The following is a 13,198-nucleotide window of genomic DNA, read 5'->3' as shown; positions in this document are numbered from 1 at the left end:
ACTAATTCATAGTCTGATGCTAAACACACATGTAAATAGGTTTCAAGAAAAAGTACACGTATATGAAACTAACGAAACCTACCCTAGAGCCTAGACATTGCCATTGTCACTGTAGTTTCTTTTTTCACATCCGTCGTGTGTCGTCATTTTAAACTTTAATAATTCACATATAAGACCGTATCAAAAAGAAGAAGATAAGACCGTACTATTTTAGACATCATGTGTGCAAGAGAATATAGACCTTATGTCAGTTCAACAATTGGTTGATCATATTTTTTTTTTTTTATAACCGTAGTGTGATCCCAAAAACTTTATAACCCCAATGACTAATCACCACGAGATCCGCAAGATCCGTGTTTTTTTACCATTTGAGACGCTCTAAGTGGCCAAAAAGAATCGAACACATAACGATACTCACAGATGTGAGTCTTTTACCACTAAGTTAAAAACGATCGGTTGATCATATTCACATTTAGATTTCGCAGAATATATTTTCATATTTAAAAACTATGGTTTTCAATGCTATATAAAAACCATATACAATTTATGTATATGTAAATTACGGATCCATTTGAATCAGTTGACATAAAAAGACCAGTTTGGTATTATTTCATATATACAATTTGTTAGCGATATGAATTTAAAATTTCAGTCTAGTTGGATTAAGGTCTGATAATATCATATAATAGTTGGTGATAATGTGGATTGTAGATGAAGAGGAAGGTTTTAGTTAAGAATATTAATAGAAAACTTGATCAGTGTTCATAAGTATTATTAGAACTTGATCCGTTTGCTTGTGTGGATATTGGTTTTAAAAATTTCATATACTAATATCATAATTAGTATTTTATACTTTAGATGTATCCACATATAATAATGTATTCAAAAAATTCGGACTGGATCAGGTAATATGTTTTTATATAAATATTTGACCTCGTTTCAGATACATTGTTATTTAGATATTTTAGGTTTTTATACATCAAAACCAAACTAATCTATATCCGAAGACAATAAATGGATATGATTAATTGATTCTGTAAACAAATAAAAAACTCTTTATTAACTGTTCTGAATTCTTGTTACGAAAAAATTTATTTAAATCGGTCGAATTATTATGGTTAACATGTAAAATAAATATTATCGAATTATTATGGTAAATATAATTAATGAAATAGTTAAAAAGAGTGAAAAAGAATGTAAAATATATAATTTCCATTTTGTACTTCTCTAACAAATGTTGTCGAATTAAATATTTGAAATAATTTAAAATTCTAAGAAACATTTAAATTAAAAAAAAAATATTTTGTACTAGTGTTCAAAATATATAATTTTCATATTTGATTGACTTTGTGAAAAACACTGGCATGCAGTTTATAAAATAATTAATCTATTTGAAATATTTTAAAACACTGGTATACCTTTTCTCTTTTTCTTTTTGGAATGCCAAGCACTGGTAATACCAAATTTATTATGTTGGTGTTGGATTTTATTTTCATCTTTAACTACAACACAAGTTCTACACCAAAATACAATTTTGTATTAATAATATCTTTTTCTTTTTAAAATAACATATTAATTTTTTGTAATTGGCTAATAATAATTCATGACATTTAGATTTTATTTTTATTTTTCTTAAGTTTGGTAATTTTATATTTTTACAGTTTATTTAATATTTTATTCTGCTACTTTAGTTAATTTATATATTAATTTATGTAGTTTATTAAAATATTAGTTGTAATTTCAGTTTTATATATTTAAACATGAAAAGTACATAATAAATAGTTTGTATTTTGTACAATTTGATGTAATCGATTACACTCATTTTTGTATTAATAATTAAACATATAAATAAAATATTATTTATATGTTTACTAAATTTCAAATCAAAATAAATAACTTGGGTTTTTGTATTAATAATTAAACATACTTTCACATTGTTTCTTCCCATTCTTACTGTAAATTTCACAGTCGCCGATACGTGATACAACGATTCATCCGCAAAAACCCAAGTTATTCCCTTTTGCTATTTGGATGATCTATCAATTTTTACCAAAAATTAAATAGGTTAAGCTTGTCCTTGTATAATAAATAGGTTAAAGCGTTGTTACGAAAAAAGGTTAAAGCTTGTCCATACACTGAAGTAGCCCAAAACAATAAACACAAAATTACTTTCAAATACATTTGTTATCAATACAAAATTAATTCGGTAGTAAAAAGTACCTGATTAAATTTGAATAGTGTAACACGTATATAATTTTTTTTGGGTCTACAGAAACAGAATACAAACTTAGATAGAAAAACTAAATTATAATAATCATGCAACTGTCTTTATTTTTTAAGAAATTTGTTGTAACAGAATTTCATGATATATTTCAAAACCCTCTTGAGGCCCAGAAAGCAGAAAAGAAGAATAACAGAAGTAGTGGTGACGCTTTAGATTTCGAGTCGACCACCTTCATTGAAGTGAAGCTCTCTCTGAGAAATCGAGAAACGTAAAGAGAGAGAGAGAGATTTTAGTGTGGTGCATCGTTACAAGAAAAAAGAAAAAAAAAACATAAAAAAACCGGTACACGAGAAAAACACACAGGTTTTTGTTTTTTGTCCCTTTCCGTGCTTAATGACAGAACTCAACTTCCTCCCAACAATCTCCGACAACTTCACGACGACATCAACGTCACCGTCTTTCTCCCCACATTCTCATCTCCCCTTCACCAAAAGAAGACAAAGAGCCCACCACCCCGTCTCCGTACGCATGGACGACCAATCACGTCCCCAAAACCTTAAAGACAAAATGGTCGTCATCTTAGGAGCAACCGGCGCCGGAAAATCACGCCTCTCCGTCGATCTCGCCACTCGTTTCCCTTCAGAGATCATAAACTCCGACAAAATCCAAGTCTACAAAGGACTAGAGATCACCACGAATCAGATTACGCTCCCCGACCGTCGCGGCGTCCCCCACCACCTCCTCGGTTACCTCCTCCCCGAACACGGCGAACTAACCGCCGGAGATTACCGCGTCGCCGCTTCAGACGCCGTTTCCGATATAACCTCCCGTAAGAAGCTGCCCATTATCGCCGGCGGATCTAACACATTCGTCCACGCGCTTCTCGCCGAGCGATACGATCCGAAGATCGACCCGTTCGGGTCAAGCTCAATCTGTCGGGAGTTACGTTACAACTGCTGTTTCATATGGGTAGACGTGTCGGAGACTGTGCTCTTCGAGTATCTCTTGAAACGGGTCGACGAGATGATGGGCTCGGGTATGTTGGAAGAGCTGTCCGGGTTTTACGACCCGGTGAAAGCGAGTGCGACCCGGTTTGGGATCCGGAAAGCTATTGGTGTACCGGAGTTTGACGGTTACTTCAAAATGTATCCACCGGGGGAGAAGAAGTGGGATCCGGTGAGGAGAGCGGCGTACGATAAGGTGGTGGAGGAGGTCAAAGAGAACACGTTGAGGTTAGCGAGGAGACAGATAGTGAAGATTGAGAAGCTGAGGGATGCTGGTTGGGATATTAAGAGGGTTGATGCAACGGCGTCGTTTAAAGCGGTTATGATGGGAAGTAGAAGAAGAGAGTGGAGAGAGATTTGGAGGGAGCAAGTTTTGGAGCCAAGTGTAAAGATTGTGAATCGGCTGTTGGTGGAAGATTAGGTTATTTTTCAGCTCATATTTTCCGAATCATGTAAAGGAGAAATTTTGTCATTTACGCGTAACTAAGGAAAAAAATTTACTGAATATACAAAAAAGTCCTTTCATTTTCCTGTGTTTTTTCCAAATGTTTTGATCGTTAGAATGTAAAATAGAAAGAAAAAGGTTTTGATCTTTAAAAATTTAGGAGCTTGTTTCTCTAGTGTGCACAAATATGTGTGTGTATGCCGTATGCGGAAGCAATGGCATGGACAGAGGAGCTGAATGTTAGCATCCGAACAAAAATAACCTTTTTGTTGTTTTCTTTTTTTTTCTTATTGCAAAACTCTTACTTTTTTTTTCTCTTCTTTTAAAAACTTCAGTACCAGGATCTATGCGTCATCATTTTCTTTTCTTGACAACAGGTAATATCGCAAAGGAAACTGAAAGAGCCCTTGTACGTGTACCCTGAAGCATTTACAATACCGATGAGTTGATAGTATTGGATGAACCAAAATGCTACTTCTTTTTTTCAACAACCAAAATGCTATTTTTTTTTGTCAACAACCAAAATGCTATTTGCCTATATTGTTAAGTGAAATAAGTCTTTTTAAGTATTAAATTGCAAAATGTTGTTTACTACTCATATCACTTGACCATGTGGATGCGCACAAGTGCTAAGCGACAGTGTCACACACGTATAGGCTGATACCTAGAGGCCCGAACAGCATGAAACGAAAGAGATGGAAAAGATACACTAAATGTTTTAGAGAATGCCATAGAAGTTCTTTGATGTGAATTTTCTGACTTGATTGCCTTGAAAGGGTTAGAGAATTCGATTGATTCAGACATCAAATTTGGTATAGTTACATCATCGATAAAATATCAAAACTGAAATCATTCTACTAAATCTGGTAAGGTAAATAGTGTTATACCAAATTTAGTATAACACTTATTCATCACATCAAATATTAAAAAATATATTTTATTAAGTAATATAGTTTGGTTACTATCTCCAAATCTTAAGACAATCTTAGATAGATCTTATACGACCAGTTTCTAATGATCTCTGTAATGATTTGTTTGGACTTTAAACCCCATTTTGGTCCTAGTCATTATAAAACTCATTTTTCATATTAAATGTCATTTTACAATTGTGCAGAAAAAATCATTTAATTTTATATATTTTTTATATAAAAACATCATTATCTATACATCGATATATATTTCAACAAATAAAAAAACACAATAATAAAAAATAAAATGAATAAATTCTGCTTACTAATGCTATAACGATATTTATTTTGGAACGAAATTTTTTCTCTACAAAAATACTTAATATGAAACGAAAGGAATACTATTTTAACTTCAATTTAATCTTCTTCATAATATACATAATGAGCTGATGGATTCTCACACATCTCGCTCACACGACTTTTTGTTCCACAACTACTTACCCGTGAATCTAAACCCTCGTGACAAGATATTCTTGAGTTTTATAAGTGCATGCACCACGTTACATTTACATATTGAAATAAAAATGATAATTATTCGTGATATTACTTTTTGGGTACTATTCGTGATATTACTTTTGAATAACATTTGCGTAATTGGTCGTAAGAAGAACATTGTGAATGTGTGACCACGTGTGTGGTACGGTTTTGAAACCAAAAACGTAAATTTGTTATATCTTTGGGGTTTGTTTCTAGTATCCTGCCATGTCTTATAACACTGGAATATTTGGTCACTTATTGCAATGTTTGGTACATTTACTCCACACTAAATATCAATATTTTGCTAGATCTCGATCACTCATTATTATTTTCCTTTGTCCACTATATTCTTTGCAGTATTGTAAAAACACCATCATTTGTTAATAGTACTTGATACCAAGAGTTAGTACTGCACATTAGGATATTCGGTTCGGTTTCGAATATATCATTTGTTAATATATCAGATAAATCATTTTATACCTAATATGTACTTTTGAAATTTCGGTTCGGTTCCAGATATACGTTTAATATTGTGAATCATATATATATATTAGTTAACATGTTAATTTCAGTGGTCTAGTGGTTACGCATATTCGTAAATCCAATCAAAATTCGACTCACTAAAGTGTTAATTTTATAAGTATTTATTATATGTTAAATTAAAATACTATATGTATTTATATTATAAGAGAGTAGATAGGAGAAAATGTTGTCTGGTGGTAACAATGTTCTTACTATTCTTGTTGAATCCGGATTCGAATGGATTTGATGATATTTTGCCTTATATCAGAAAACTGAATTTTTTTTGAATATGAAATATAGGAACCGTCGAGTATCTGAGAGTTTCGGTCTAGCTTTGCTTCCAGATATTTCGTTCCAGTTCGGATTTTTTTGCCCAAGGCTACCAAGAGCGATAGAGATCTAGCAAAATACTGGCACGTCACTGTAGACTGCACTGGTTGCTATCAAAACTTATTACCATTGATATAGGTTTGGTCAACAGCGATTTACATACAGTTATTTCTTTCATTCCAATCAAAGAAATGAACACATGTACCTTTCATAGATTCTTCTCCTCATGCGCAATAGATGTTTGATTGTATATTGCCCTAGTTAAAAGTAGAGTAAGTGGTCCATACTCCCATATGTATTGGATTATATATGTATTCATATTTTTTTTCAATTGGCTTATATTATATACGTACGCCAGTTACTTATATCTATATTTGGGATTCAGTGTTTGTCAAGCACAAACTGATGTATATGGTAGTTGAAGTTTGAATATTGTAGATCATGTAATTTATAGTTAATGAAACAAGACAAGTGGTTTTCCACGGGTTTTTTTTTGTCAACGAGATCTATAACACCATACTTAAGGTTTATTGATTATAAGGTCTAATGACACGGAGTGGTTTGCTTCATAACGCTTGATCCGATCTGCGTCTCGCCTTTGATTGGAAAGGAAGCTTCACTTCATCTCCATATTGTCTAAATGCATGTAAACGACAGCTTTACATAAAATGGAAATATAATTATTACCTTCTATCAGATTATTCGATCTTTGTCCATATACAATAAGGTCTACGATCAAAGTACGACTTCTTCGAACCTTATTTTTAATCCCAGTTTCGTGGCTTTCTATTATATATACACACATACGTTCTCTGTACATTTCGACATTATTTAATAATTTCGAACCACTTTGTCAAAAGAACAAAAATAACTTAAAGTCAAAGTTTTAACACATGAGAAACGAATAATTATGTTATGCATGCATAAGCGCTAGCGTATAGTTGCGACATGCGATTATGGTGGATATGTTTTGTATACAAGGGTGTAAATATTAATTTTAATATTAATTTTGTAGCTAAAAATTAATAAATCATTATAATGTATTTAGAAATCTATAATATTATAACAAAATATATTATTATAAGTAAAATAACTAATAACGTAAAACAAAAAAAATGATTTTAAATTCGTAATTACAATCAATAATAATTGTAAATTTGAAATTCCTAATTATAATTAATAACTAGATTCTAACCCGCGCTGGGCAGCGTGGATATTGTTTTATCTTATTTTAAATCAGTTATTAGTAGTACATGATATATTTGTATTGTATTTTTATGATTATTGATGGGTAAATAATAAGTTTTTAAAGATATATTGAATTGTGATGTTGTTACATAATATTTTTTTCTCGTATCCATAGATTTTTAATGTTGTAAATAGTGTTATTTTCCATATAATGTTAGATGTTTTGTTTCTAATATTTGATAAAAATGTGATTGTTAATTTAACTTTTTATAAATATATTTATATCTTATTAAATATATATTATCAACATATTCCATTCAAATATTTTATGGATATATTTTAAGATAATAATTTTTTAAATTAAAAGCTTTCATATATTTTAAGATATAGTTTCATATGTTTTTTAAATTAAAATCTTGCATATATTTTAAGATAATATAGATAACCCACTAATAATTTTTGAATTATTATTTCCATTTAATAATTTTGGTTGGAAATTCTGATAACGATATTTATGTTGGAGTTGGTATCAAACGCTAATATATGATAGATTATGAATGTAGATGGATTACTTAGTATTAGGGAGTTGCGAAAAATAAGGAGGATATTCATTTTGGAAAACAAAATAAACTTTTAAATATATATGAGATCTCGTCTATTTAATTATTATGATTTATTAAAAAAATTGCGCAAATTGTTATTGATTAATTGGTCGCAAGTCAAGTTAGTATAGATTTGATTTTGGAAAAAAATTAACTTTCAAATATATATATATATATAAGATTTCGTCTATCTAATTATGGTGATTTTAAATTAGATTTGCGCAAATTATGGTAATATCTTTTTAAAATTTCTTGTATTTAAGAATGATATATCGAAAATAATTGTTTTAATATTATTTAAATAAATGTAACATGTTCTTTCTAACTTCTACTCTACTTTTTAAAAGAAATTTAGAAATCAATATAAAACCTTGTGCCCAATTGATATTATATGATCTAAGTTTATAAAATGACATATTATGTTCATAATGGCAGGTAGGGGTGGGACGGACGGGGTATCCGAGGTATATCAGGATACTCGAATCCGTAAAACTGATATCCGGATCCGGATTCAAAATTCCAGATATCCGAGGTTCGGATATCCGGATTAAAATCCGAATACCTGCGGATACCCGGATCCGAACTTAAAAAAAATTAAAAACTAAAATTAGCTAATTAACCATTTATTTGGTCTATTTAAAATTATTTTTTTAAATTGAAAAGTTATTGAAATTTAATAAATTAATTTTTTTAGTTATTTTATATATAAACTATATATGATATGCATATATAAATATAATTATATTTTATATATTTTAAATATATAATAGGTCCGGATCCGGGTATCCGAACCTAAAATTTCACTACTGTGATCCGGATCTGGATCCACCAGATCTGTAGAAGCACTATCCAAATCTGGATACATGCTCTCTAGATATCCGTTTTTCAGACTGGATCAGAGCGGATACCGAATCGAGTCACGGATCCGGATTTTAATTCTGAGGCCTAATGACAGGTGTCTACTCTTGTATAACACATAATCAATCAAGGAAGAAACAAGTAAACATATATACAAAACTGGGGTTTATAAGAAAAAATAAGAAGAACCAAACTTATATAGTTTCTGTGTGTTAGATACGATGAAACAAAATTATTTATAAGTGTACGTATACAGTTGGTCTATTTCAATTGTAATAGACCTTAATTCAATACATATTGTGACGTTTTGGTTTAATTAGAGTAGAGTTCATTTCATTGGTTTAATATAAGTGAACCGATATAAATTGAAATGTAGTGTCTATAATATTTATTTGATATGGCCCATAAAATATGTAATACACTAATAAAAATGAAACATTCCAAACTTAAATAAAAACATTTATGGTAGATAAAAATTAGGACTCTATTTTAATAGATTAGATATATGCATAAAAGATATGAAACGTTTTCAATATGGTTCAACATATTACATCTTATTATATATGGTATTCATATGATAAAATACCGAAAATAATATATGTTTAGAACCTATCTAATAAAAAAATAGAGATTTTTATACAACAATTAAAATTGTTTTATATTAAGTAAGCACAAATAAAAATATGAAATCCATTAGAAATATGGTCAAAATAAAAAGTAGATGTTGAGATAGCATCTATTATTTTACGTGAATAGTGGAAGTCAGTTTGATTAGTTGTTTAAACAATTATCTTAATATCAGTTAAAAACAATAATTGAAATATATTTACTTTTAATAAAACATGATTTGAAAATAGCTAATAACTCTAGTAAGATGGAATAGGTCCAAAATTTAAATGAACACTTTTTAAGTAGATAAAAATTAGGACTTTATTTTAATAGATTAGATATGGGAGACACAAACTTTATAGCCAGCTAGAAGTTTTTATTGTCCAGTTTGACACAAACTCTATAGTCCAGCTAAAACTATGTCTCATTAGATCAATTTCTATTGTTTTTAGGCCAAAAAATGAAAATTATGTCTCACTAAATTAATTTTATATACTTTATGTTTCATTAGATTAATTATTTTCGAAATGACAATAACACCCATAAATTTTTAATTTTAAATTCGTAATTACAACTAATAAATCAAAATTTTAATATTAATTTTGTAGCTAAAATTAATAAATCATTACAGTGTATTTAGAAATATTTAATATTATAACAAACTATATTATTATAAGTAAAATAACTAATAATGTAAAACAAAAAAAATATTTTAAATTCGTAATTACAATTAATAATAATTGTAAACTTTAAATTCCTAATTATAATTAATGATATTTTTATTTTTCTGAAATGTCGATTAAAGTTAAAAAAAAAACTGATGCAGTTTCAATACTTGTTGTCAAAAAACTTCTAGCTGCCTATAGAGTTTGGGTCTCCCATAATAAATTTCACTATACTAACCCTTATGAAAGAATATTATGTCGCAAAATTAATGCTAGTACAAAATAATCCAGTCTAAGGGTATTTCCAATGGTGCATCAAAATGAGGAAAAACATAAAAAATGAAGAAAATTCATTTTTAATGGTGCATCATTTAGAGATAAAAATGAGTATATAAATAATAATCACTCAAATTTGAAGAAACACTATTCACAATCTCATTTTGATGTCAAGACTTTTTTTATTTACATAATGGCCATTTACTTTTGACAATCTTTATTTTACGCATAAACAAAACACTAACACTAAACATAACTTTTATAACTTTATATCCAATATGTATATATTGATTAAACTTCTTAAAATAGGATTACCAATAATTAGTTATTAAAATATAATTTATAATTTATGAATTATAATATATAATTAAAATAAAATAAAATAGAAAACAATACCATTGAGATACATAACTAATATAGTAATAGTACTGTTTAAGTAAAATTTTACTACTACTTTGTATGTTGTTATGTATTTTTATTAATGTAATAAATATCTACTTTTTATAATTTAAGGTTTGGTTAAATTGTAGAATTTAAAAATAAGTGAATATAATATAAAATTTTATAGAATAATAGGTTTTATTTGCAATAAATGAAAAATTAAAAAGTAAATATAATAATAATTGAGGAATAAAATAAGGGGAGCCATTTGAACAAATCACAAACTTATTTTGATTTTAGGGGTGGGCGTTCGAGTACCCGTTCGGGTTCTGGTCGGATATTTTGGATTTTGAATATTTTGGTACAGGGGTATAGAACCCGTTAGAGTATTTATGTACTTCGGGTCGGATTCAGGTATTTTTGGTTCGGGTTCAATTATTTCTGGTCGGTTTGGATATTTAGATTTTGAAAGATTTTTTTTAAAGTTTATTGTATTTAAAAATATTGATTTTACTTAACTGATTTTTTAATAGATTGAATGATTAATATATTTGGAGATAATATTTCAAAATAAATAAACATTAATTTGGTTATTATATTTGAATTTTGGATGTAATTTTTGTTAATAGATAAAACAAAAAGCTTTATATGCATTTTAAGTGAATGTGAAATTATTTTCTTCGTAATTATATGTATATTATATGATTTTAAAGTGTATAATATCAATATAAATATTTTAAACAAAATGAAAGATGTAAACTAAAAATATAAAGATAAATATATATATATATATATGTTCGGTTATCTTCAAATATCTAGTTGGATTCAGATATTACTCATTCAGATTCAGATATCCAATCTCTCTTAATCAATGCCCGTTCGGATATTTTGTTATTTCAGTTCGAATTTTGGTTTGGATTTTTCAGATTGGATTCGAATACGGGTTTGGATATCAGATAAAATACCCACTTTTATTTGAGTTTATTTCATTCTAAAAGAAAAAATGAAAGAAAATCTAATATGGTCTAACGAAACAAAATGGTTGACAAAAAGAATTCCAGTCGTATATTGATCACATATATCAGATATATGTATCGCAACTTTTGAAATCTGTTGCAGAATCTTCGTTATTTGAGATGGATTAAATATGAACAGTGATGACGTTTGGAGATGGAAATACGTCACGTTGATTTTTCTTTTTGACATCTACGACCAAGTTCAGTTGCAGCTGAACGGCAACAAAGGATCCAATCACAAAATTTAGCGTTTGATTGTAGATGAAAGAGATTCTGTCATGGAGATTCCATTACATTTCTTTGTGGAAATATTACTTTGTTTCCATTATAAATTAAACCAGCTTAAATAAACGTTTTTCATTAAAAATTGAAAATAAATAAAATGAATAAGGAAATATTCTTTTTGTTTCAAATTATAAAGTATTGGTTAAAGTTCTAAATATTAAGAAAACCATTTTTATCATTATAATTTAATTAAAAATGAACCTAATAATAAATAATATTTCAAAATTTTCTTTGACTTTTCAATCAAAATATTTCTTTGATCCGCGTTTTCAAAAGTGCAAATTTTTTTTTTAAATTTCTGTAATACAAATTATAATTCATAATTCATGTATTTGAAAAAAATATTTATATAATTTTATTTAAATTTGTGTACATTATTTCTTTTAATTATTATTTTAAAAATAATTGTTAGAAAAATTGTAATCACTATTCTATATAGATTCTACTAGTTTAAATATTTTAAAATTTGAAAAAAATAGATGAAAAAATTCATGTTTATTTTTATTATATGCATATAAGTTTAAATTTAAGTTTAAGATTTGTGAAATAAAATGAAAGTGTTAATTTGATATATTACTATATTCATATTTTAGATCTGTGAAGAATAATATTATTAAAAGTTAAAAATATTAATATTTATTTTATTAACTAATCCCAACTCTAACACAATACCATAATTTTAAAAATAATATCTTAGTTTTAGTAGAACAATCATTATAATCTAATATGTTTTTATTGATTTATCGTATTTTATTTTGTGGAATAGCATATGTTTATACAAAAATTTCTTTGTGTTTCAAATATTCTATGGTCGAACTAAAATTTTATATAAATAATATATAAATAATCAAAGATTCAAATAGAATAAATTTTTATTTGATGTGTCTCACATTTATTTTAGTTTATTTTTAACAAATACACAAACTCTCCAGCGAAGCTAATAAGACTAATTCTTAGTATATACTAAAAGTAGATTGAATGCAAGAAGATCTGTGCTCAAGAGAGCTTAATAAGATAGAGAATAAGAGATGAAATGAAATAATTCATAGAAATTTGTTATGCTAGAAATGGAAAATAATACTTTATAATAATATTTAAAGAACAAAATATATTGATTATATAATTCAAAAATTTTTGATGCTGATTTATTATGATATTATAAACTATGAAAAATATTATATATACGACTTTACAAATTTTACAATTGATAATTTAACCAGTATTGTGAGAATTCACGTGTTGCTGCACTACTTTGAATAGCTTTATGAAATTCATCGTAAACTGCCTTATGAGGTCCACCTTGATGGTTATATTTACACTATATTGACGATCTTGTATAAATTGTCGG

At 27.9% G+C, this 13,198-nt stretch overlaps 1 protein-coding gene across 1 annotated transcript; it reads left to right on the top strand.

The window, feature by feature from the left end:
• Window positions 1-2,264: 2,264 nt before the first annotated feature.
• Window positions 2,265-3,699, top strand: LOC108816322 (adenylate isopentenyltransferase 1, chloroplastic-like). Its single transcript, XM_018588901.2, has one exon. The coding sequence runs from the start codon at window positions 2,618-2,620 to the stop codon at window positions 3,647-3,649; it is 1,032 nt and encodes a 343-aa protein (XP_018444403.2). The 5' UTR covers window positions 2,265-2,617; the 3' UTR covers window positions 3,650-3,699.
• The last annotated feature ends 9,499 nt before the right edge of the window (window positions 3,700-13,198 follow it).

This window comes from Raphanus sativus, chromosome 7 (assembly GCF_000801105.2).
Source record: "Raphanus sativus cultivar WK10039 chromosome 7, ASM80110v3, whole genome shotgun sequence".
NCBI classification, from domain to species: domain Eukaryota; kingdom Viridiplantae; phylum Streptophyta; class Magnoliopsida; order Brassicales; family Brassicaceae; genus Raphanus; species Raphanus sativus.
Note: the sequence above shows the minus strand (reverse complement) of the source record. Positions and strands in the feature narration are given on the sequence as shown.